The sequence below is a fragment of the Lissotriton helveticus genome, chromosome 8 (genome assembly GCF_964261635.1).
Source record: "Lissotriton helveticus chromosome 8, aLisHel1.1, whole genome shotgun sequence".
Classification (NCBI taxonomy): Eukaryota; Metazoa; Chordata; class Amphibia; order Caudata; family Salamandridae; genus Lissotriton; species Lissotriton helveticus.
In genome coordinates, this window is record NC_136069.1 from 379,320,595 (window position 1) to 379,346,300 (window position 25,706).

Genomic DNA, 25,706 nt, shown 5'->3' on the forward strand with positions numbered 1-25,706 from the left:
GTGCGTCTAATGTGCGCAAGATGAATGGCATTGTTACCTTGAACACCGCTTGCAGCCACCACCATGGCCCCATCCAGAGGAGATTTTCCATCTTTGTCTTTCTTCAGGGACTCCGGAATAAGTTTGCTTCCATGTTTTTTCACATGTGGGGCTAACTCTTTTCCTACACAACTTGCGACTGCACATACCCCATCAACTATTTAAAAGAAAACAAACATACATTACTTGGACATATTTATATCAGATCGATTTTCAATGAATGAGTTCCACATCACGATTGGTCTAGACAGGAAGCCGTTTCCATAGATAATATAACAGAGAACGCTACTAAGCAAACCTGAGTGCAACACTATTTGTCCGTGACTAAGGAATCAAGCAGTAGAAATTGTGGAGCAGCCTTATCACCACTAAGGAGAAGCGTTCTAATGTCAGTGGCTTCAAGGGAAAGAGGTTGCGAACTGCAGTAGGAGCCAAAAGACTGAAAGCACTATTTTGAATTGGTGCGCGGCTGTAGCGCGCATTTCAAAATCCTGAAGGTACACTGGGCCCTGAGAGCGTGATGGGACTATGGATGATATCAGCAAGTGAGTTCACAAGGAGGCCAAATGATGCAACAAAAAACCTAGGGCCAGATGTATGTAGAACTACTTGGAAAATACTGGCTGCAATTTGCAACCAGTATTTGTGCGACCAGTGTGGTAATTTGCGAAGCAACCTATATATTCAATCTATTTGCAAATTACCGATTCATAATGGGTCGCAATTCGACCTACCTCATGAATATTAATGAGGTAGCTCACAAATTGTGACTCTCTAGGAATCGGAACAATTACAGGAATGGTGGCCGGCTGAGGTCAACAGACCACCATGTCTGTGATGGCTTTTAAATAAAGCATTTTTTATTTCTTTTAATGAAACCCGTATACTTGAAGGAAAACTGGATCCATTTAAACAAAAATACATTGAAAATGAAATTTTTATTTTTTCATACTAGGCAGTGGCCAATGAACCACTGCTTAGTCATAAAAATAATTTTTTAGCATTCACAAAGGGGAAGGAGTCCCCGTTTGTGAATGGGTTACCACTTTCTTTGAGTTGTCGGTAAAATATACATGTTCTGCAACCACATTTAGGTCGCAAAACATTAATTAATAGCAATAAGTTTCGGAATTTAGAAGCAATGCCCCAAACAAGCTTCTTCCAAAAACTGAATCTGTATTTGGTTGCAAATACAAATTACGATTTAGTAACAAGTTATCAAAACGCAATTTGGTGTTTGTATATTTAAAAAAAAGCCTTTTGGCAGTTGCTAACAGCCCGATTCACAGAACCGGGAAGTTTGTGACCTCAAAAATGCTTTGTTCATGGGCGTGGTTCGGCACGCAGCGAATATTGCAGCTCTACCCTAAGCTCTATAAAGCCTCCAGCATGCCTGCTGGGCCGGATGACCACTTAAATGAAATAAGAACGCGTAAATGCAGCAGAATATCTGGTGACCATGGGGAGTGACTGCTGACCCTCAAACCATGCGAACACCTGGCTTTTCGGACAAAAAATCTCCGCAACAGGGCAGTCCAAGATGGCTGCCAGCCCAATTCCTCGGTGCTCTCGTACCCCGCCGATCTTCCTACAGAGATTGTGCAATGGAATTGGACCAGTTTGGGAATCCAGTCATACCCTGATCGCTTTTGGATTTCTGGATCTTAGTAGGCTATTGACGGAATTGAGGCGGTAAGGACACATCACTGATCCCCCAACCGATGCAATTACCCGATGCAAGAGCACCTGATAAATAAATAAATAATGATACAGTGCCTTTATCAGGCCCATAATTCCAGCGAATCTCATTGGAAATAAGAAGTAGTTGGGAGGTGAGGTGCCCCTCCCGCACTATAAATGCTGACTCTAGAGCTAGGCCTCTATTCCCTCAGGTACCAGTGAAGGCCCAATGATAGTGCTCTACTAACCCAACAAAATGGCGACGACTACCTGGGCACAGCGCCTCTGACCTCCAGTACTCGACGAATACAACTTTGAGGCTCTGCCCAGAGGCAGATTAGCAAGATTGAGGCCCCTACAAGGAGCCATGTGGTAGATGGCTGTTCATCTGTCCTGACCACCCAAAACCACCTTAAAGGCCCCTGGGACACTGGGTCGGGCCACTCTCCTTTTACCAACTGAGCACTCCAGCCCCAGCAGCTCTGTGATGCTGTCACAAACAATGCCAACACGAGTAATTGAAGGAGATTCGTTTACACAGTGAATGGGACTTGATTTTTGATCATCAGCTACCCAAACCAGTTGTGCAGTGAACATGGAACCCCCGTCTACCACATCTGTGCAAGGGTTACGTAAGTGTCTCTCCCCAAACAGATCACCTTGACAGTGGGGGACAGATTCCCAGGATCCAGTATGGGCATTGAGCGCAACCTTTTTTCAAGGTACAGGTTTCACCAACTAATCCTCAGAGCCCCTAAAGGTTTAAGTAGTGAATTCATTTCAGCTGGAAAATAATTTCAGGCCCGGCCACAGAAAAAAAACTTACCAACACAGCCCTAAGGAATCACGATCTCCCTCCAAGTGTAGTACACCTGCTTCTTTTGAAGGCCTAGCACAACTACAGGGCTTAGTCCACTGTAAAACTCCCACGCAAACTGGACTGTCGTTATATATCCACAATATGTCGGCCCACAGAGACGGCAATATGAAGGAAAGAGACCTCAAAGACTTAACAATATGAATCTTGAACACTGAGACAAGAATAAGCAGGGTGGAAGACTATACAAATGCCCAAGCCAAACACTCAAAATCTTGAATGCTCCATATCCTCTTCGTAAACCAATCTAAAATTAGCATGTCACTGCTCATGCAATAGGTTTAATAGCATATTTAAGTCCTTGTGCCATGCAGAAAATATACCTGGAAGCTTTCACAGAAATCTGTTAACCCTGAACCAAGTTCTGCAATTGTGTGTTTAAGGTGTATGAATCACGTCTGCCACGCGAAGCGCTGTTTTATCCACCAACAAATTAAGTTCTGGGCTAGTCAACTGGCCTCAAGGTCTCCTTTACAAGTTGGTCATCCTATGAACAGCAATCACACTGTGGGTGTTAAGGATCTGTCACACTAACACTCACTCATTATGGCTGGGATAAAGGAGCTATGCAATTATATGACAAACTGTGTACAAATCAACCCATTGCCTCTATGCGAGCAAGCATATAGGTAAACATGGGTCCATGGCCGAGATCATTAACCACTAGGGGGGCTCATGGCCGCCTCCCTCCTGGAGCAACTTTAAGATTAGCCTATTAGATAGCATAATGCTTAGTTCATCCTGCCATTAACACTAGGGCTAAACCACACATAGGCTGTTCACTGGGCTTGCTATACCCATCCGGGATATATGCTACATTGCTGCTTCACCTGATAATCTGTAATCTCGCAACATGCCCCTTTTCAGGCTTACATTTACCTTTCAGGTATACACTTGCGTCTCAAGGGCACATGTACCTTCTCAGGTAATGTGTGAAATTGCATGATTGTTGTATATAACTTGGATTTCTATGTGCAGTCAACATATACTGACCTCGGATTGTATTCAAACCCTTGTCGTTAAGTACAAATTATACTGAGTTGATCTACCAGGATCCGGTCCGATTATGTCATATGCTTCTCTTTAGGCAGTTGCATGGTTAAGATGTTCAAGTCAAGTGTCAAGAACAATGTCACTCCACCCTCCACTAAGCACTCATATACCCATCCCTGCATGATTTGTTTCCCCAGTCAGCCCTTACTGCCGGACATAGCCACTAAATCTGTGCGCCACTACAACTTTTCTCACGCACCACGTCTCTTACAGACAACCCCCGGTGGGAAGGGGCTCCGGCCAGCTTCTGGAATCTCCCGGAGCCCGTGCAGGCTCCCAAAGTTGTATGTTACCACCCCGAAAGGTCTCCCATCCCTACCCCCTTCTAGGTCCCCCTCCCAGTGGGATATCTGGAATTATGAGGAGTCACCCTCTAAGGCCTCTCTTAGGCCCCCTAAAGCAGGAAGCCAACCAGCAATTCAGGAAAATGACCAATGACTTCACTAGTTAATGGTACTTTATTTGATTAAAAATATGACTTCACTAAACGTTGTAGCCTTGAACACCAAGGGGTTGAACCACCCAGTTAAAAGAACCAAAATCCTAGACTTCTGTAAAGAGCTAGCAGATGAAAAGAAGCCCTGTTAATGAGGAAGGGCTCAGTGCCAGAAATGACTTGTTCTGTGGCCTTCAGGAAAAAAACAGGGTATTTATGCAATTCTACAAAACATCTGGTCTAACAGTAATGGCATCAGATTACGACACCGATGGCAGATGGCTACTTACCAGACTGAACAACAGTATACATGACATTTATGTTTTGAACATATGTGCTTCCAATATAGACAATCCAATATTTTGGTGTGCACGTAATAAGAAATTAGCAAACATCCCTAGAGACTCAAAAATGATACTGGGAGGGGATTTTAACCTCCCAATGGATCCCATTTCCGATCGCTACTCAGCCTTTAAATTCAGAACACTTAGGGCGCCCAAACAGATGCTAAATCAATACTCTTCACAGCGCCTCCTAGACATTTGGAGACTACACAACCCAAAGGTTAATGACTATATATTTTTCTCCCCTCCCCACTCAAGCTTCTCTCGTATTGATTATCTCGTTGTAGATACCTCACTTCTTCGGGCCACTTCCAAAGCAAAAATCCATCCCATCCTCGTCTCAGACCACGCTGTAATCTCAATGTCCATCCTTAGCCTTCCAGATGAAGGAGAAAATCGAATGTGGCCTTTAGACACTGATATCTTAGAAAAAGAACAAGATAATGCGGACCTAAAGAAGGAAATTGAACACTCGGTCACATCCTCTGATACTGCATGGGATGCGCTCATATGTGCCATAAGAGTGCAAATTCTTAAATGAATGTCTCAAAATAATTGTGAGATTTAGGGAGCCCTACAAACTCTGGGCACTGAAATCAAAAATAAGGAGGTAGCATTTAGACACTCTAACAACAAGTCCTTACTTAAGGATATTAAATAACTAAAATACACCTATAATTCCATTGTCTGTAAACGGGCATGTTTGTGCATGCTAAAAAATCCAAACAACTTCTATTTCGCAATGGAGCCGGCAAAAAGCTTGCCACCACCCTCAAATTCAAAAACCTTAATAACCAAACCACACATACTATGGCCCAAGATGGTGCTCATGAATTTAAAACCAAAGAAATACTTGACGTCTTAAAAGATTTTAATGAAAAACTATACCCCCCACAAACATCATGTAACAACACAGAGTGCCTGGCGTTTCTGAACTCCCTCCCTATAGCTTCAGTCTCTGATTCAGAACGCACTTAAACCAACCAAAAGAAACAGAAGAGATTGTCAAGGCAATAACATTAATTTGCTCGCTGCGGTAAGGCACCAGTCCCAATGGCTTCCCCATCATCTTCTAAAAAACTTCCACAAACTCTAGCATTAGGCATCCTAAAAGGACCCTTGATCAATATACTCTCCAAGGCAAAGTATCTGGAAAGGCCTCCGACTCCACAATTGTGGTGATTCTGACCACAAAAATGTCTGTCCCATCTCACTACTGAATATGGAAGCCAAAGTATTTGCCAAAGTTCTAGTCAAAAGATTCGAGAATAGCATCCCCAAACTTATCCATAGCTCCCAAACGGGCTTCTTCAAAGGGAGTTTCCCAGAGACAACCTTTACATTTTCTGCCACCTAACAGAAAATGCCTGCTTTTCCTCAGTCCCAACAGTGGCAATAACACTCAACGCCGAGAAGGCCTTCGATCAGGCCACCTGGCCTTTTTACTCTATGCAGTACCTCCAGTCTTATAACCATGGTAGGTTATTTATTAATATGGTTATGACTCTTTATGCTAATCCCAAAGTGAATATAAGAATAAATGGTGCCACCTCCACATCCTTCGACCTACACCAGGGTACAAGGCAGGGCTGCCCTCTCTCTCCCCCTGCTTTAACTTGCTAATAACCCCTTATTCGGAATATTCAAAGCCACCCATGAAATTTGGGGACTTTTGTTTGGCTCTAAATTATACAAAACCGCAGCATATTTTGCCTTTTTTCAGAAGACATTGAGAATTCAACCCCGAATATCATAAATATCATCCATGAGTTTTTCAGCGGGTTGTGGGTACACTTTATTCAAGCGCAAAACCGAGGTTTTTCTGCTGAACCCGTTTCGCTGCCCTTCACATTTAGGCGACTGAGGACTCAAGCGGCAGCCCAAACGCCTTAAGTATCTGGGGATTCGTTTTTGCAATGACCTAGCTGAAACACTACACTAGAACGAATCTCAGACAATCAACAAAGTTAAAGACCTGGTCGCCTTAACACATCTCAAGGTGGTTCAGGCTTCAAACACTCAAGATGATCACACCAACAGTGAACTTTGTGTCATCCATGATACTCCGGAAATGATCCCTCTCCTTTTCCCAGGACATTCATAAATGAACTTCAGAATTTCTTCAGAATGATAAAAGAGCAAGGATCTCATACAAACCATTAGAAAGAGCTTCCCTCAGGGAGGCTATAACCTCTCAAACTACAGCCTCTACCAATGAGCCTTCCTGGCAGCACAGGGCACATTCTGGCTAATCCCAGACACACCCAATACCCCATGCTGGATGTAGATAGAAAGGGATATATTTTCTCCTTTTAGCATATCGTCCTTCATTACAATGTCGAGGTTTAAACCCTCTCAATCCCATCGTATATCTACGGATACTGTGCATGCATTAAAACTGCTAGACAAGTGTATGCCGGACTCTAGTCATAACTCCAGATTGGCATCACTGTGGCATAATTCTAAAATCAATGCAGAAGTCATTGCTACTATTGCATACTCGTGGGCCGCCAGAGTCATTAGGCTAATTTTGCACCTGTACCATAACAACAATGACCCATTCCCCTTTTCAGAATTGGAAAACACATATCACCTCCCTAATTTAGACTTCTACAGCTTCCTAAATATCAAAGTAAAACTGTCCAAGCACAACTATCCCAAACACACGACCCTATCTGCTTTGCTTGCTGCGTGGCAATATTCAGGTCATATTGCCTCAAAAATCTATAAAACCGTATCTGACTCTCAGTCATCACAAAAATCGATACTACACCCAAAATGGGTCAAACATTTGATATCGATGTGTTTGACTACATCACTGAAGAAAACTGGCAAATGATCGGCTCCTTGCGCAACAAAATTGACCCCTCTCTCCTACAATCCAAATTGTTTACAATGAACCTCCTTCACTGGACCTTATCAAGACTACACAAGTTAAACTTGTGAGACCGACTGGAATTGCAACCTAGAGTCGGATTCACATCAACACTTGCTTTTCAAATGCCAACTTCTGGACTCATGTTGGTCCCCGATTCAGTCATCTGTCAGCTGTATTTAACATACCGAAAACACTCAACTTACCCATGGTAGCACTAGGCCCCTGGGCCTCCGAGACCTCTTTTTTTAAACTGTTTATTGAGTGTTGTTTAGTCATAAAACATTTGGTATAGTATAACAGCATTTAGTACAGGTTATCAGGGTACGGTTTACCTTGAAGGTTACAGTTTGGATCGCTCACAGCTCATCGCAATTCTCCATCATTTCACTCCTGAGCAGTCCCACCAAACCAGCTCTGCCCACCCGACTGGAGGGGGAAAAACATATATTACCCCTGTGGCCATTCCATCTACCCCAAATCCGGTCCCACTTCCTAGGGCACCCTCTGTTTTGTAGACAATATTTTCTGCAATAATGCACCAGTCCATGTTCCTTTCAGACTTTCCCAACCTCGGCACCTCTCTGGCTTCCCTCTGTCGAGCAATGCTTTGTTTAGCTATTGTCATTCCCGGGGTGAACCAGATCAGCAACATGCGGGTCATGCCGGTGGACTGCCATGTGCTGAGGAGACACAGTTTGGGTGTTGGATGAAGCTCCCTCCCACACACTTCCTGCAGCTGAGATACTATAGACTCCCAATATAGTATGATGGATGGTCATTCCCATAGTATGTCATAGCACATACCCTCCTGTAGTCTTCTACACTTAGCGTCTTCCTTCCTTCTCATTATGGTCTGAGTGCCACAGGAGAGAGAACCAATGAAGTATCTTGAGCTGGATTAATCTAAGGGCCATATGTATCAAGCTAATTAGCATTCGCAAAGGCCGAAATTCTGCGAATTTCGGCCTTTGCGAATGCTAATTTGACAAATGGTATGTATCAAACATGTTTGATGCACAATAAGGAATAGCAAAATTTGCAATTCCTTTTTTTGCGGTTGCACTTAAGGAATCGCAAATTTTGCAATTCCTTAAATGCAATGTATCAAACAAAAAATATTCAAAAAATGCCATTAAGGATTCGCAAATTACCACCAACTTCGAGTTGGTGGTAATTTGCGAATTCTTTTCAAAAAGCTTTTTTCCAAAAAACAAAAGGTGCCATATGACGCCCATACATGCCCTTAGGGCATGTATGTGCGCCATATGCCCCCAAATGTCTTTTCCAGGGGTGTAGCAGGGTGTTCTTGAGACACCCCTGCACCCTTGAAGAAATTCCTAATTTGCGATTAGCTAATTGCTAATCGCAAATTGCACCTTCATTCCTATGGGCTTCCTGGCCCATGGAAATGAATGGGTAATTTGCAAATTAGGAATGGTAAAGAATCGCTATTTAATAGCGATTTTGTACATACATACCGTTTTGCATTTCCTAAATAGCGATTCCTTAAAATTCGCTATTTAGGAAATGCAAAATAGTTTGATGATACATATGGCCCCAAGTCTTAATGTTATGGCTAACTCTCTTGGGGAGGCAAGGGCTTCCTCCCAGTCCTGGTCTTCTAGGTTCCCTAGGCCTTCCTGCGAGTGTTCACGAAGATGCAAAAGAGGATCAGACATATTATTGACTATCTTTTGGTATGTCATGAAGATTGCCCCACGTTCCATATGCTCTAACAAGAGCCTATCCTCCAGTGGGGAGGCCTCTCTCAAGTCCACGTCTGTTGGGATGGCGGGTCATTAGGGCATGTCTTACGTGCAAAAACCAGAATGTTTCCTTATCTGCCATTTCTTACTCCTTCTGCAAATCCAATAATGGGATTACACTTCCTCACGCCCACAGATCCCTCACTGATACATACTCATGAGATACCTTTAGTGGCCCATTTATCAAAGTCCAGGCAGCTGCTCAGCCTGCCCAGCTGCTCCGCGTCTCATAGTGACATTGCCTGTGTCACTTTATTGTGCCATCCCAGTCTCTTGGTTACTCAGTGCCACAGTGCGATAGTTTGGCTGTTGGGCCCATAAGGCGCAGGTGCTTAGGGTTTGTATACAGGGCTTTTCTATAGCCCCCAGGTCCCATGAGTAACCTGTCCATCTGATGTGCTGGTTCTCCGTGCTGTTGATGAGCTCACTGGTTGATGAACATCAACTGGGTGACCCAGTAATATACTCTAATGTTAGAAAGTGCAATCCCGCCATTGTACCACCCCCTTGTGAGTTTATGTGTAGCTATTCGGAGGGGCTTCCCATCCCAAAGTAAGGCCCTCACTTCACTCTTGATGGTATTAAAATAGATTTTGGGGACTTGGGGTGTTTCATACTGCATATAGGAAGCGCGACAACGCCATCATTTTAAGAAGTGCCGCTTGGCCAAGTACTGATATTGGAGGTGATCTCCAATGTCGCACGTCACTCTGCAGGCGAGTCAGTGGGCCTTGTAGGTTGTGTGTAGAAAAGAGGTTGGAGTCTGGTGTAGCAAAGATCCCCAAATAAGGAAGCCCTCTGTCACCACTGCTGCCCGCAGTCCACTGGTAGGGCTGGTGTTGGGCGATACAGAACAAATATTATGAATTTGGACCAATTTCCCTAAGTTGGTGAATATCTGAAGGACTCTAGTATGTAGTATTGCCGTGGCCCTCTATTAATAAAGCACATTGGTGTATTGAGAGATTTCATCCTTCTGCCCATCGTAATCCCTGAATTAGTGGGTCTCCTCTTATCCAGTTCGCAAAGGGCTATCCTATAGAATCAAGGCAAATATTACTGGTGACAGCCCTGTTGTGCCCCTCTTCCAAGACGAAATGCTTGTGATGTATGGGCATTTACTACTGCTTGGGCTAACGGCTCCGCATATAGCAGTTTGATCCACGTCAGGAATTCCGGGCCAAATCCCATGCACTCCAAGACTGCAAATAGATAGGGCCACTCGAAGGTATCATAGGCCATTCGGGAGTCTAGGGATAGTTTCATAGCGCCTTCTTTGATGTAACCATCCCTCTTAGCACGCCGTGGAGATGGCACAAGTGTACAGCTGTATTGTGCCCCGGCATGAAGCTTGATTGATCTGGGTGGACTAATTTGGTGATGAAGGGGAACAGGAGTGAAGGCAGTAGTTTGCCCATGATTTTGGCCTCAACGTTAAGCAGTGAGATGGACTGGTAAGAGCTGCAGTTCTCTGCCTGTTTACCATGTTTATGTATTACTGCTATAGAGGCCAGTCTTTGGTCTTCCGGCAAGATACCTTTTTTCCCTGCTCTATAAATAAATTTCTCATAGATGGGGTGCAATTTTATGGCAGTGAGTTTGAAGTATTGAAGTATTTTATCGGGATGCCATTTGGTGCCATCGCCTTTCCAGATTGTACACTACTAATGGCAGAAATTATTTCATCCCCTGTGAGGTTACCCTCCAGCATCCGTCGATCGTCTGGGAAGAGGGTGAGTAGGGGACGGCCTGCCAGTAATTCCTGTGAATCATCGGCAGTGGCCATAGCTGTAGGAGAATACAAGTGTATGAAGTGGGTCGCAAAGGCCTCCGCTATCAATTGCGGATCCTTCCGTGTCTCACCAGTGTCTGTCCTTAATAGTGGTTCCCAGCAGTCAGCCTTTTTCCCCGACTATCGATCCGGGCTAGGAGATTCTCTGCCCTGTCTCCCATCTCATTTATTTTGTGTCGTGTCGCTAAGTGTTTGGTCTTGGCAGCCTCTGTTATTAGGGTTATGTACTCGCACTGTTTTATATCCAGGGTATGTCAGGCCATTTGGTTGTCTGTGTTCACAATATTAATTTCCCTGTCCAGTATCTCTCTTTCCAGCCCCTTTAACTTCGCCTTTTATCTTTTTTGTGGCCCACCATGAGAGTGCCTGTCCTTTGAGTGTGGTTTTAAATGCTTCCCAAAGAGTTTGTCGGGACTTACTGATATTCAGTTTTCTTTCAAATAGAATTAAGTGGATTGTAGAGACCCGTTTTAATGTGCAGGTTTTTATTTACCAGGGGTTGAGAGAGAGTGTTTAATGCTGTGGAGATGCACCCAGGACTTAGCAGGCCCAAATTAGGGAGGGGTCCGAGATGCCTCGTGCTAGATGTCGCACTTCACCAAAGTTATGCATCCGGTCAGCTAATGTTAGTATGTGATCTATATACGAAAGGCTACTATGAGCTCCAGAGTGAAATGTGTATTGTAGCGATTGTGAAATACGTTCACGCCACACATCTCCAAAGCCAACAGGAAGTCTGCTAAGTCAGAGCGAGCCTGGGTGGGTAGCAATCCATCTGATCACTTAGTATCATATTCAGATCTCCTCCTATAAATAGGTCTCCACCTGATAGATCAAGAATCAGATTACTCAAATCTGGTAGGGCTATTTTATGTAGTGCTGTGGAAATGTAGGCTGATAGTATCTTTATAGATCTTCCCTCCCATGTGCCAGTCACCGCTGCGAACCTGTCCTGTGCGTCCACCCCGGTCTGTTCCACAATGAAGGGGAAGCATTTACGTAAAAGTATGCCTGTCCCTCTGGATCTGGAGGTAAACCCTGCGTGTGCGATTAATCTGTATCCCCAACTGTCTAAGGCTTTGCAAGATATCTGGTGCTTGACTTTTTATGAACTGAGGACAATCCTCCCTCGTGAGTTTGTCTCCTAACCCATTAACTTCCAGGAGAGCATTTAAAGCTACGTCTCTGCCTTACTGTAAACCACAGATGGGTCGATGTAAGCCCTCTCCCTCCTCCTGGTCCGGAGATCCACTGCAGTGCGATGGCCAAGTCGTATACTCCTCTTATTTTCTCACCTTGCTCGAGTTTGCAGTCTACGGATGTCATCTGCTCTCTGGGTCGTGTGCTGTGGGAATTTTGTGGAACTTGGTGCCTCCCTTCCCTATGTTTCAGCTGACTGAAACATAACTGCAACTAAAACTTGCCCTGTAAACTTGGTGAGTCCTAACCCCTATCCCTGCATGACAGTTTGCAAACTACCTGCATTACCGACCTTGCAGACTGCCTGTTGCCACCCCCCCTCCACCCACTGGAATTCAGGGGGCGTGGTACCACCAGGTCCACTCCCCCACCCCATGAACATACAAAATTATAACATGGTACAGTTTCATTACACACTTTACTTTGCTTGTGGCTTTTAGTGTCTCATAACAGCTGAGTTCACAAGTGTTTAGTTGTCCACCTCGGACTACCTTCCGACAGTCTAGTTGGGTCTCGCAGTCATGCCTTGAGCGTTCTTCAGGTGGGGCAGCTTGTCACTGCCACCCTTATGGTCAAGCACCGCTGATCGTCTAGATGTGTTGTGTTGTTGGCCACATTATACTTCAGCTGTTCCCTCTTCAGCAGGATTTGCTCCTCCAGAGCTGGGGTCGGTATGTCTCTGTGGCTTCCACATCCACTCTGCACTCTTCTCCAAAGGGCTGGAGCCCCCCAACTCTGCACCATCTATCCAGCCATTCCTGTGCTTCCTCGGGGCTAGTGAAAAACCAGGTCTTTCCTTCCGTTTCCACCCTTAGCTTGGCCGGAAATAGCATGGTATACTTTTTCTCTGTGGGCATTTTTGACGTCCAGAAAACGGTGCCTTTGTTTTCGCACTTTCATGGTGAAGTCAGGGAAAAACGTGATTGTATTATTGTCGTATTGAATTTTCTGCACACCATGAGCAGTCTGCAGTATGATGTGGGGGGATGGCTCCCGACTTCAGTCTAGCTCCAGGTACTCTATAGGCTCTTTCAATCAAGAAATAGTTTGAGGCCTCGTGGCGGTAAATGTTTTACAACCTAGTCTTCCACATAAAAGATCTCCCGCGGGCCCCTCTGTTCGCTCGGGAACCCTTATGATCGTACAATATTTTGTCTCGATCTACCTTCCTAGTCATTTAATTTGGCTTCCAGTAGTTTGCTTGTGGCCTCTAGATCAATGACTTACTTCTTGAGGATAGTTGTATCAGCCGTCAGACAATGCGCCATTTCCTACACCTCTTCAACTCTGGCATCCATTTTACACAGATCTGCTTTGATTTGGGTGACTTCGGTCATTACATGAGATTTAAGAGAGGTGCAAAAATTGTTGATAGCTGCCAGGGCTTGTGGTGTCTCCAACAGGCCCTCTTGCACTTCGTGGCCTTTTTGTAACAAGAATGTGTCCAATTTGGTTGGTGTGAGCCGTACCCTCCCTTGCCGCTCGTCATGGCGTGACTTCTTTGGTGGACTGATTAAGTGACGGGGACTTGTGTATTTCAACATGGTGCAAACCGTTGCCTTCCCCGGGGCACACTCATCTTGCAGCCTGTCGGTTTCCCTTGAAGTGGTTCTTCCTCTTATATTCCTGACTGCACCCACAGAGATATTACATATGCCGCCATTACCAGGGCCACCACTCGCTTTAACACTGTATTGCTTGTAGTGGCACTTGGACGACCTTAGGGGAACTGCTGTGTTTTGTTGGTACTCCACGCTGGTTTTCAGAGCCTGGTACAAAGCCTATGAGCTGGTATCATCTGGTGAATGCGGGGAGAGCCCTGCGAGCTTCGATAGCGTCTTTCAGTCCTCGGCCTCTACCCCCGCAGTTATTTTCCTTACTGTCCAAAGAGAGTGGTCGCTCCAACTACCTTCTGAGCGCTTAGCCCGGTGCTGCTTCCCCCAGGGGAAGGGTTTGGCTGCAGATTAACTTTAACTGACAACCATATGTATAAGGGGCCCACTGGAATGCTTTTTCACTTATTGGCCCGGCAGGCCGGCTGGCTTGTGGTCACGGGTCTGGTCCAGTTAGCCTCTCCTTCCATCGTGGTTAGGTATGGGGCTGCTTGATGCTCACTTTGACATTTTCCGTGTGGGGATAGCAGGTGTATCCAGAGGGGTGGCTCAACAGCAACGCCGAGTAGGCACCCTTGGAGCCGCTCCCACGGGCGTGCCGCTGGCTCTTACCCGTTGTGTGGAAGAAGTCTGCTTCAGGGGCCCCACTGTCACTATGCACTGCACTCTGTACCTTCATGCATGCCTCAATTCCCGGGCCTCACCTTCCCTACTGCATCGCTGCAATACCGCTCCACGGCGGTGTCACCTCTACAGCGATCAAAGGTAACAGGACAGGCTGTTCACTGTCTCGGGCCGTCCGTCACAGCTCCACTCCATCCCCCACGGTCACCGACCCTGCTCCACGTCTTCCCCACTCTCACTGGATAGCTTGCCTTCCCTCGATATACAGGATGCAACTACAACAATGGCTGAAACAGGTTGAAAATTCAGGCTGCAGTGGCAAGCCTGAATACATGCTTTACAGTGCTACTGTAATGGATGACACGGTGAGTGATTCAGTCCACAAGTAGCATTTAATTTACATGCCATGGGTACATGTAGTGCCACATACTACGGACTTCTAGTAATTTATATGTGCCAATCAGGTGTATAACAATTTCAGCATGTTTTAAGGAAGAGAACATTATTCTACTGCTTGTTATCAGGAGAAAAGTGTGCAGAGTCCTCAGACAACAAGAACAGTTCAAGCAAAAAATCTAGGGGAATACGACACAAAAGATAGCCATTTCCAGCAAAATATATTTACAATCATTCAAAGAACTGAAGGTTAAAATGGAGTTATACATGAGGAAAGTAGTAAGATTTTAACTTACTTAAAAAAAACTTAGAAATTCAATGAAATAGCACTACGGTTTAAAAAACAACAAAACAAGGACATTCACCCGTTGCACATAACTAACATAAGTGGAATGTGCACCACCAGAGATTTGAGATCTTCTCGGTGATGCAATATGTTAAGTCATAAGCAGTGCATCACAGCGGTGCATGTTATACTTATTTCAGCTACGTATAACTCGCAAATTTCCCGGTTTTTTTTTACACTGTATTGGTCTTTCAGTGAATTATAAAAAATTTTTTAAATCAGGTTAAGATCGAACTATCTTCCTCACATGTAACTGCACTTTAACCTTTGTTTTTCCGGTAAAAACCTATGACTAAAGTACACTCTACGAGGTTGCCGCCAGTTGGTTGCTGTTTGTTGCTTGCTGTAGTAGGCGAGGGGGACTTCTAGTCACACAAAGCTGTGCCCAGGAGGAGGGGCCTCACACCCATTTCAACCTGCAAGGGTGCCCGCGCCTGTGATGTGCCCGGGCCGCACACGGGCCAAGGGTGGGCCTGTTCGCACCCATTAGGAGCCAGGAAGAGACTGGGTTGGGCCCCCCCCCCCCCTGGTCTGTTGAGCCGTTATCAGAGGCTGGGCCCATTTACCGGGAGAGCTGCGGCGTAGCAACCTCCGTCAGGGACCTGTTGACAAGGAAGTATGCCTTGTCAAACAGTCCCGGGATTACTTCATTGATTACTTCATCACCACGAAAGCAGGGAGGAGGAGGAGGACCTGTGCCTGTTGGGTCTAAGCCAGGAGGGGGATGGCTGTGTTTGTTTGTGCATGAGACGGCGTCCACCCACTATTTTCACGAGGCCAAGAAGTTGGGACCCACTGAAAAATGTGCTGAATTCGTCCAGGTGTAATTTCCAAAAACCGGGACACTTTCAGCAGCGCCTGCGCGTTGTTATCTGCTTTCGATCCGCAACAACGTGCATGTGGGATGGGATGGGTTCTCCTATTTCGGACTCCTGCTGGGCCCATACAAAGGCCGAATTTGAGAGGTCATCAGGCCTCCTTTTATTGGAGTCTCCTGGCTGGCAGCAGTAAGGAGCCTCACACCTAGAAGCAAATGCAGCAGGGGGGAAACAAAGGCTCACACCTGGTTAGCACCCCACACATACTTAAGAGAGGCATCTTTTCACTTTATTCAGGATCTCTTTAGGAGATATGCATGCACTGTAAGTGCAGCAGATGTGTTTATCTTCCCCAGTATTTGCAAAAAATAAATAGCATTTATATATCGCTTACTACCGGAGGACGCATTGTAATAATTTGAATATCACTATTGTTTCTTTTAAAGCACTATGGGTGGAAAAAGCTTTACGCTGACAAAAGGCAAGATTGATTTATGTGAAGCTTACAAAAGTGTGAATCTACTGCCTAAATCAGGAGGGTGTGCAAGCATATTCAAAATGTGCTCAAATGTACTCATGATAGACCTGCTAAACATATATGTGAGGGCTTAAAATCTGATGTCACGTGCCGTGATGCCACTTGCATACTTATTAATTAGGTTAGTCCCCCAACTTCTTTTTAGGTCTCGGCTGGCGTGGCTGCGCACATGCGCAGCTCACTCAGCGAGATTTTATGATTTTAAGGGAGCTTCAGTAAAGGGCTTTAAGCCCCGCCCCTCTTTCCTATTGGCTGGCGTCACCGTTTATGCTAAACAGTGGCCAGCCATTGGGAAAGAGCTTTTCGTGACGTAGACTTTTCTCTTTTTCAGGCTCGTCTGATTTCCGTTTGTTGAAAAAGCTTTCTTATCTTTATGGCTGAAGGAAGCCGCCTTTCGGTCCCGGTGACAGCCTGTCCGTGGGACTCCAGGCCGAGCTCTGGAGTGACTTTGTGTGCAGGGAAGTGGGGATTTGGGAGCCCGCCATAGTTTGCGGCGCCGGGTGGGCTCCTGCCTTGGGCGCTGAGGTGCACCTGCGCTGATCTCTGGTGCATCCAGTGGCCGGCCCGAGGACCGAGATTCACCTCTCCCCCTTTCATAGATTCACTCCCACGCACGCTCCTGGTTACTCAGGTGAGCTGCGACCTCCATGCCCACGCCCCTCGGTATTTCCAAATTTGCACAGGGCCTCATAGGGATGGCCCGGTGCTCGTCTATGAGGATGATCGTCCCCCGTTACACGCAGCGCTAGGTCTCTCTGGGGTCTAGGGTTATATAATTTGTGCCCGGGCACACACTTCGTTGGTCTTGCTGTTGTCAGTTTTCCCCTGGATCTTTCTGATCCCGGCCGCATGGGGGGTTGGTCTGCTGCAAGTTTCAACATAAGCAATTTAGGGAGATTGAAACATAGTGGCCCGTTTATTGGGGTTGTACCTATCCACAAGGTGGCGACAGTACCACAAGGAAGCACATTAGGCTGCACATGCTGTCTAAGGGCTAATATCAGAATTCAGCACACAAGGAGTTGAAGCTGCTCCCCCGATACACACTCCATTTTTTGGGCGCTTTTGTAATATAGTGGTGCCCGGGTATATGTGCTTAGCTGCAACCAGAACTTCTCAGAGAGAGGATGTGGTCCGTTGGCTATATTGCCATCTATGGTGCTGGAAACCAGAGTTCGAGCCTCGGGGTCACATCCACATCCTGTGATTCTGGGCAAATCACTTAATCTCCCTGTGCCTGAATGTGGAAGGAACCAGTGCTCATTTAAAGTGCTCCTAGACCTTCGGGTCATGTTCGCACTATATAAATCTGGAAATTACTTACTTTGCAGGAGCTTGGCATAGTGGTCACCCAGCAGCATCTAGGGGCTGCATGGACCAGGGGAAGACTGCCACGATGTTGAAGCTTGCGCTCATGCATTTTGTTTTCCACCTTTCGCATCCACCAATCCCATGCCTAGCGCATATGCTGAAGTCAGGATTGTGGCCCAGCTCAAATTGCTGCCTATTTGCAGTGCAACCATTAACCACTGCGAAGCTATCCTTCCTTACTTGTTACAGGTATGATTTCTCGGATTTTAGCATATTCGGGGTGCCATTAAGGAAAAAGCCAAATACTAGTTGGGCGGCACACTAGTTCAAGCAACATTTCAGTGCTTGTTTATGTCACGCCCTTACCCACGCTGGCCACACCCCTCTGAGACCCCCCAATTCTTTCTAATGATGTGGCATACCACAACCGATTTGCTCCCTTGGACACCCTGGATTCTTGTGACTAACTTACTGATAAGGACCCGGTACATTTATCTCCAACGCTCAATCACAGTATTCCGTTAGGCCCTCTTGGTATTAGGGAAGGAAAGGAATGTAAATTTGTGTCAAGGAACAGTGCTGGGATAACTAACAAGCTCAGTGGCCCTAATTGGAGTGCCTTTATAAAAGTTTTGATGTAATATGTCTCCAGGAGACATGGGTCATTAATAATTGCGTTTTTCTTGAAGGATGCAAGACCTTTTTTGTGCCCACTATTTCTTCAAAGACAGGTCGACACAAGGGTGGTCTGATTATGTTTGTTTCCCTAGCTGTTAATTGCTGCTTGAAGGTGTTGTCAACGGATAATCCCTGTTTACAGGCCTTGTTTTTTTCTCAAGGGTCAGAGAAGCTGCTGTTACTGAACTTTAATAATGCCATTATTGCTGCCCCAGACATCTGTAATATTTCCAGGCTAGGTGTGTTTATAAACAGTACGCTATCAAAGTCTAACTATAAAGGTTTATGATTGGGGGATTTTAATATTCATCTATGTGGGGACCCAATTGTGTCAAATCATCTTAATAGAGGTTGTCCTCGTTGGGCAGGAATACATGTAGTGCATACAAAGCAGGGAGAATTCCTTCTAGCAGAAGAACTGGATTTGACTCCGGCAACATGCTGGGAGGACAGCAATGAGAGGACTCCTGTTTCCAGCTTTACAGGGAAGGGGTGGGCATCTTATATTGATTGTATCTATGTGTCTACTCCCCTGCTCCCATTCCTGATGGAGTTTACAAGCAAGGAGAGTATTTTTAGTGACCACAATCCTTTATATGCCACAGTCAGTTGGTTCCAGATAAGGAAAGAAAGGTTGAAAAGAGATAGGGGGTCTCTCAAGGTTATAGATCAGGGTAGAAGGCTATTGTGGGCCCAGATTACCCTATAACCTTTCTATGAGTCCCTTGTAGCTAGATGTAAAGTGGAACTCGATATCTGTGCCGGGAATCATCCTTGATGCATTTGTGTCGATCTCTCGTGTTACTGAGGATCTTAAAGGCGCCACCAAGGCATTCAAATGAGCACACCCCAAGATGGTTTAACCGTAACTGTTCTAGAGCAGCAAGGGAATTGAGGGGAGCATTAGGCACAAAGCCCAGGGATCCAGCCCTAGTGAAAGCCTGTCGTAGTTCATATAAGGTCAAACTAGTAAGGCGTAAGGCCAAATTTAGGGATGAGGCTTGGCCAAAGCTCTCGGAGGCCGGTACCCTTAAAACGAGTGAATTTTTCTGGAATATAGTCAATAGCCTTTTCTTAGTAGGGGCTGCTGGATGCCCACATTACAGAGGAGGAATGGGTGCCTCACTTCAAGGAAATGCTCTCTAGTCAAATAGAACCCAGGTCAGCGGAAGGTCAAGAGGCAGGAAAGTCAGCCCTAGTTATTAAGGCAGAAGAGGTTAAAAAAGGTATTGAGGGACTGTCCAGAAATAAGGCCCCCGTTCCTGACGGCATACCCTCAGACCTGTTCTCATCTAACCCTCAGCTGTGGGTGCCAATACTAACATCCTCGATCAACGCAGCAATTACAGATGCCCCTCCTATCTCCTAGGCCACATCTACTATTATACCGATTTTTGGACTCTCTTCAACCATATCAGAGGCAGAAGTAGCGCTGGTCCCAAAACCAGGTAAAGACCCCTTTCCATGCACATCCTATCGACCCATTGCCCTCTTAAATACTGACACGAAGATCTATACAAAGATCCTTGCAAATCTTTGGAGCCTTATCTACCTGATATAATCAACCAGGACCAGGTCGGATGTATCCGCCAGGGCGCAGACAATATTCGTCGTATAGCCCAACTTATCAAAAAGGTTGAATACAGGGACATACCTGCTTGCCTGGTGTCATTGGACGCAGCAAAGGCATTTGATTGGGTAGACTGGCGCTTTCTCAGGGAGGTCCTACACCGAGTAGGATTAGGCCCTACCATGATCTCCAAGCTGATGGTCCCTTACACTCAACGGACCACACGTACCCGCATCAATGGCTGCCTCATCCCTCCCATTGCTATACATAGGGGCACTAGACAAGGGTGTCGGCTATCCCCACTCTTATTTGTCCTGGTTGTGGAGCCTCTAGCAATTGCAGAATGTCGATCAACCACCATCTCGGGCATTCCGTTCGCAGTTTATGAGCACAAGATTTCTCTATTTGCAGACAACTTTCTTTTGTCTCTTACTACTCCAGCCTCATCTCTTCCAGAATTAGCATCACTCCTGCTGTCCTTTGAAGAAGACTCGGGCTTTAGATCCAACTTAGCCAAATCCCATGCCTTGAATCGCATCCCTCCGTCTTCAGAGATTCAAGAATTTCAGAATCTGATCCCATTGAAATGGTCTGAGAGTTTGATAAGAAACTTAGGATTGGATCTGACTCCATCACTATCTTCTTGGACCCATGCCAACTGGCCGACCTACAGACGCGCCATATGGGAAGATATCTGTAGATGACAAAACCTACCCCTCTCTTGGCTAGGACGAATTAACACTGTCGCGACATCTCTCCTTCCGAAGGTGTTATACTTATTCGGAACCCTTCCTACCCCAATCCCACAAACTGATATTCAATCCCTCCAACGTGATCCAACCACCTTCATCTGGGGTAAAGGCCGCCTGCGTTTTTCCAACAAAGTTTTAATGTTACCCCGATGTTGAGGGGGTTTAGTGTGCCCTAACCTCCTTGAATATAATTGGTCCTGTCATCTTTGTTACATCTCGGAATGGGTGGTCCATGAAAGCGAAAAAAAATGGTTTCACATGGACCCAGCTGTTAGGTGTAGGCCCTTGTGGAACTAAGCTGGGCTCCCCCGTGCGGCTCGCCCTGCAATGCATAAATAGCTACCCCTACAAAAACGGTCCTAGGAAAATGGGACAAACTTGCGGTATCTCGTGGCTTGACCTCTTCCCATCCCCCTATAGCACGCAACACCATTTTTCCGCCTCCCCTCCAACCTCACGCCTTCCAACCTAGGATGGAGGGTGAATGTCGCATAATCTAGGCCCGATTTCAGGGGACCACATTCATTACTTTTGAACAGTGCAAAAAATCGTTTAATCTTACAGACAACGCAAGAATGCTCTCCACCGCATACACACAAAGAGCTACTAGATCGCTTACTCCTTTTGAAGCCCTAGTCCGGGTCTTCGAGGGATCTAGGCGATCGATCTCTAACACATACAAAGTGCTACAACATTCACAACAACCCAAACCCACACATACCAAAAACAATGGAGTAAGGATCTTGGCGCGGGAGGTCTCCCCAGGGAACTAGGGCCAACTATGGCGAGACATACCTAAAATATATCCAAGCATTCCCCAACGCGAATCGACCTATAAACTTATGACACATTAGTACTTTACCCCCACCAGTCTCCATAAGATGATTCCGGGCTTCCCCCCAACATGTTGGAGATGTCAGAGAGGAACTGGTGATTTCATCCACATCTGGTAGTATTGCCCCAGCCGGACTCTTTATTGGAAGGAGATCCTTCTCAGTCACATTAAAGATATGGTGGGATTCCCCATACCCAGCTCTCCGACAGTGACTCTGCTGGGCATTAGACCCTCACAATTACCAGCCATGACACACTCAGATTGGCGCCTAATAGCACAAATGTAGGGCACAGCACGACAGACCATAGCTTTATATTGTAAGAAACCCACCCCTCCACCTATCGTGACGTGGTTTCTTCGGCTGCGGCATGTCCTGGCCCTAGAGTTACTTACTGCCCGTATTAACCACACAGACACCAAATTCACCCACACTTGGCAACCATTAATTCAGCACCAATCCCAGATAGAGAACTCTCACTTTACCCCTCTACGTCTTTGAGCGCTGCAGCTATTTGAAGATCCCTTCTACCTTACTCAAGAGGTACACACCAGACTTCCCCTACTCCACAGGATCATGGTGGGGCGTATCCCTCCTCCTAGAAGATTTTACCTACCCACCCCCTTGACACGCTTAGTGCATCTCCCTCCCCTCGCCCTGGTTTTTCCCTCCCCCTCTATTCTATAGAGGAGGAGAGTATTCACTAACTCAATCGCTCATTAGCACCATCACACAAGTTCTAACATAGTTTCAATCTAATACACTGGTATGCACAAACCCTATTCACATAGCCCTAATATTGGGTCAGCGTTCCCAGGACCCCCATGCCTTTGTTCTCACACACTGGGTGAGCTTTTATTATTAAAGAAATCTTGTTGATTTTCGCATTTATTTATATCCCTATTCCTCTCTGGCTATTTTGCTTCATACTATAATTTAAAACAAATCTATATCAGTGTATCATGTTAATGAATAAGCATACTGTTTTATCTTTGTTACACCCTCATTCTCAATTGTTTCTTTTTATTGCAACAGAAGAACTTTTGCAAGGCCCTGTCAATGTACCATGCTATCAATGACGTACTTTCCTTTGTTTCTCCTTTTTTGTTTTCCTGTTCAATTCATATTCAATAAGCAGATATGAGAAGAAAAAAATTAAAGAGGGTGGCCTCCTATGTGCCAATGAAGCCATTTTTAATTTTGCTTCTCGTCTGGGTAAAAAATCAATAGGTGCCTGTTGGACTTGGCCTTTCCCCCCCAAATTTTTCGCTTTTGACCCCCTTATCTAGATTGTCTCCCCCATGGGATTAAACCTGTATAGGCCATGAGTGGTGTGAGACCCCTTGTGAAAAATGTAATTACATGAAATAATGTGAGCACTTGTAAAATCCCCCATTTTAAAACTGCACCTGACTGAAATGTAGTGTTTTTAAAATGGATGCCATGGCCCTCGGTTTTGCCACTGGACTGACATAGGTCAGCGGTCTAGATAATATTACCCAGCTACCCCTAGCTTTTGGAGGGAAAGCCTGGCACCCAGGGTGCTCACCCCCTCCCCTAGAACCAGTTTAGGCTAGATGTGCCAACATTCTAGAAGGTCCTGGCACTGCCTGGGAGGAGGGTATAAATAGGGAGAAGTGTCACCAGAGAGTCAGTCAGCGCTGGGACAAGGAAGGGAGGGGACCTGCTGTGAGGTGCTACGGCCACATGGGCCTGAGAGCTGGGCCCTACACCCCTATAAACCCCCCCCGCTGCTGTCCCCATGGGCCCCTGACAAGGGAGGGCCCCTACCCAGGTCACTGACGTTGTTTGGACCGGGTACCACGCCAGCACTGCGTGAAAAAGCGCCCAGGAGGTGAGGAGTGTGCCCCTGAGGAGGACTGTGGGACTGTTCACCCCCCCCCCTGTGAGGTGTGCTGCCAGGTGTTGTGCTGCAATAGCGCTGTGTTGGGGAGGTTGATGCCCCCAAGGAAACTGTGGCCCCTTTGGAAGCGCGGGACTGTGAGGTACCTATGGTGAAGGGCTGTGGACAGCTGACTGGCGTAAACTGCAGTACCGCCCCCTAAGCGCTGGGAGTCCAAACACTGAATCTGCCTGTGGAGCTGCCTTGGGAGGATTGTGCCCCAAGGGACTATGCCCTGTGATTGGTGTGACCCCCGAAGTGCTGTTGGCCCTGAGGACTGTGTGGGCAGAGGGAGGAGTAGTGCGCTGCGAAAAGCGCCATTCTCCTGAGGAAAATCACGCTGGAGGAGCCTACCCTCGTGTCAGCGCGCTGCCTGCCGTATGATTAATTAATTAAGAAGGGAGCCTACCCCTTGTCGCAGCCGGAGATCACCGTCGCAGCCCGGGTGCTGAGGAGACTGTGAGGGGACTTTATAACAAGAAAGGGAGCCTACCCCTTGTCCTGTCCTCGCGCTGTGTGGCATCGCCGAAAATCACCGCCGCGGCCCGGCGCTGTCTTGAGGAGATTCCCCCCCTTGCTGGGGTGTGCAACGTTGCGGCAGCCCCCGATGCCAGGAGGGGGCCGCCGAAGCAGAGAGAGCGCCGCGCTAGGCCCTGAAGCCGTTCCGGCCTGTAACACGTGACGAGGGGGCCAGGCTGCGTCATCGGCCCGCCCCCGCCGCGCACGGATTGGCCTGCGCGGCCGTGACCTCTGAAGGCCGCGCAGGGATTGGCGGTTGGCCGGGAAGGCCCGGAGAAGCTGAATCCAAGCCCCGGGTCCCCGTGAGGTAGGAGAGGGACCCGGGTGAAGAGTCGTTGCGGGGCCCCGTGATCGCGAGAGGGGAGCCCCGATTGAGATTGACCGGAGCAGGAGCCTACCCTGCCGGTCTATGCCCGGAGTGTGGGGCCGGGAGGATAGGCGGGGCCGGGGCACACTGTCGGTGCCAGCCCCGCCTCCCCAGGCAAAGCAGGGCACCACAAGAGCAGCGCGTCGCCTGCAGGGCTCCGTGTGGTGGAGGAGCCCTGCCATCACGCACAGGAGCCGGCCGGAGGAAGTCTGTATTCCTGCGGGGCTCCCAGCCAGTGAGGAGAGCCCCGCACACCGGCACAGTGTAGTCCTGGGCCCGGCTGTCATTGTGAGAGAGAGGAGGGGGCATCGAGGCACATTGCCGGTGCCTGCCCCCTCCACGGAAAAGAGCCCTGCAGGGGAAGAGGACCCCCGGAGTAGCCCGGTGAGTGGGGCTTTAATTAAACTGTGTGGGGAGTGAAGAGGGCAACGGGGCACAGGGTCGGTGCTCGCCCCCCCCCCCGGGAGACATTGTAATTGAGCTCGGGGGCCCTAATTATACACCGGAGCCCCCGGGAGAAGTACTAGCAGGATTGCCAGGCCTCTGAACTGGGCCACGACATTAGTAATCCCTGCCTGGGGTGACCAGGTGAATGCCAGCTAGTGTAGGGCTTGGGATTTGTGTTAGTGTGGCAAGGCAGTGCTTTCGCTGAATTTCGCACCCAGTGTGTCAGTGTGTTTATGGCCTAAGGGCACACCCCATATAGGTTGGCTTGAGTGAGCCGGGAGGGAACAGATGCCTAGGGAGCCTTCATTAGATGATGCACCAGTGGGGAGGATTAGGCTCATGCGTATGGTTTAATACCTGCCAATGCTCTATAATGTGTATGCCTAATGTTCATGAAGAGAGTTGGCTGTGGTGTACACCCTGATGTCTTATGCTTATAGTGATGCCAACGTTCTGCCTGATGTTGATACCCCAAAGTTGTTGGTAGAGGGAGCCTAGCTATTTCCTTACAGGTGTTCTTGATATATAAGGAGGGCTCCTACCTGATATCTATGCTGGGCGATGTATGTTCCGCCTAGGTTGGTCAATGGGTTGGCCTGATGTTATTCCAGGCCCTTGTTATGTACCAGATTGATGGGCCAGATAGGCTGATTTATTGCAGATGTTCCTGCCCATGTTATGCCGTGATGCCCTAATGTTTTCTTTCCCTAACAGGGGTTGGGTTGGTGTTAGTGTGCATGATGGTTAACTATGCTAATGTAGAACTTTTGCATTTACAGCCTTCCCTGTAGGATGAGAGTCTGAGTTGGCCCCGCCAGATTGGGCTCCAGAACTAATGATATTTTGAATCCATCCTTTTTCCCTTACAGCATGGACTACTTCCTATATACATAATTTCCCCCCTTTATTTACTTGGCTCTGGCGCC

The 25,706-nt window shown here is 47.1% G+C and overlaps 1 protein-coding gene across 2 annotated transcripts in view; it reads right to left on the minus strand.

Moving 5' to 3' along the window:
• Window positions 1-25,706, minus strand: part of SPART (spartin) — a 343,637-nt gene that overhangs the window by 76,649 nt on the left and 241,282 nt on the right. For both annotated transcript variants that reach the window (XM_078657185.1, XM_078657184.1), the window contains exon 6: window positions 38-196. In XM_078657185.1, the coding sequence (XP_078513311.1) occupies window positions 38-196 (159 nt within the window). The remainder of the gene's footprint in view (window positions 1-37; window positions 197-25,706) is intronic.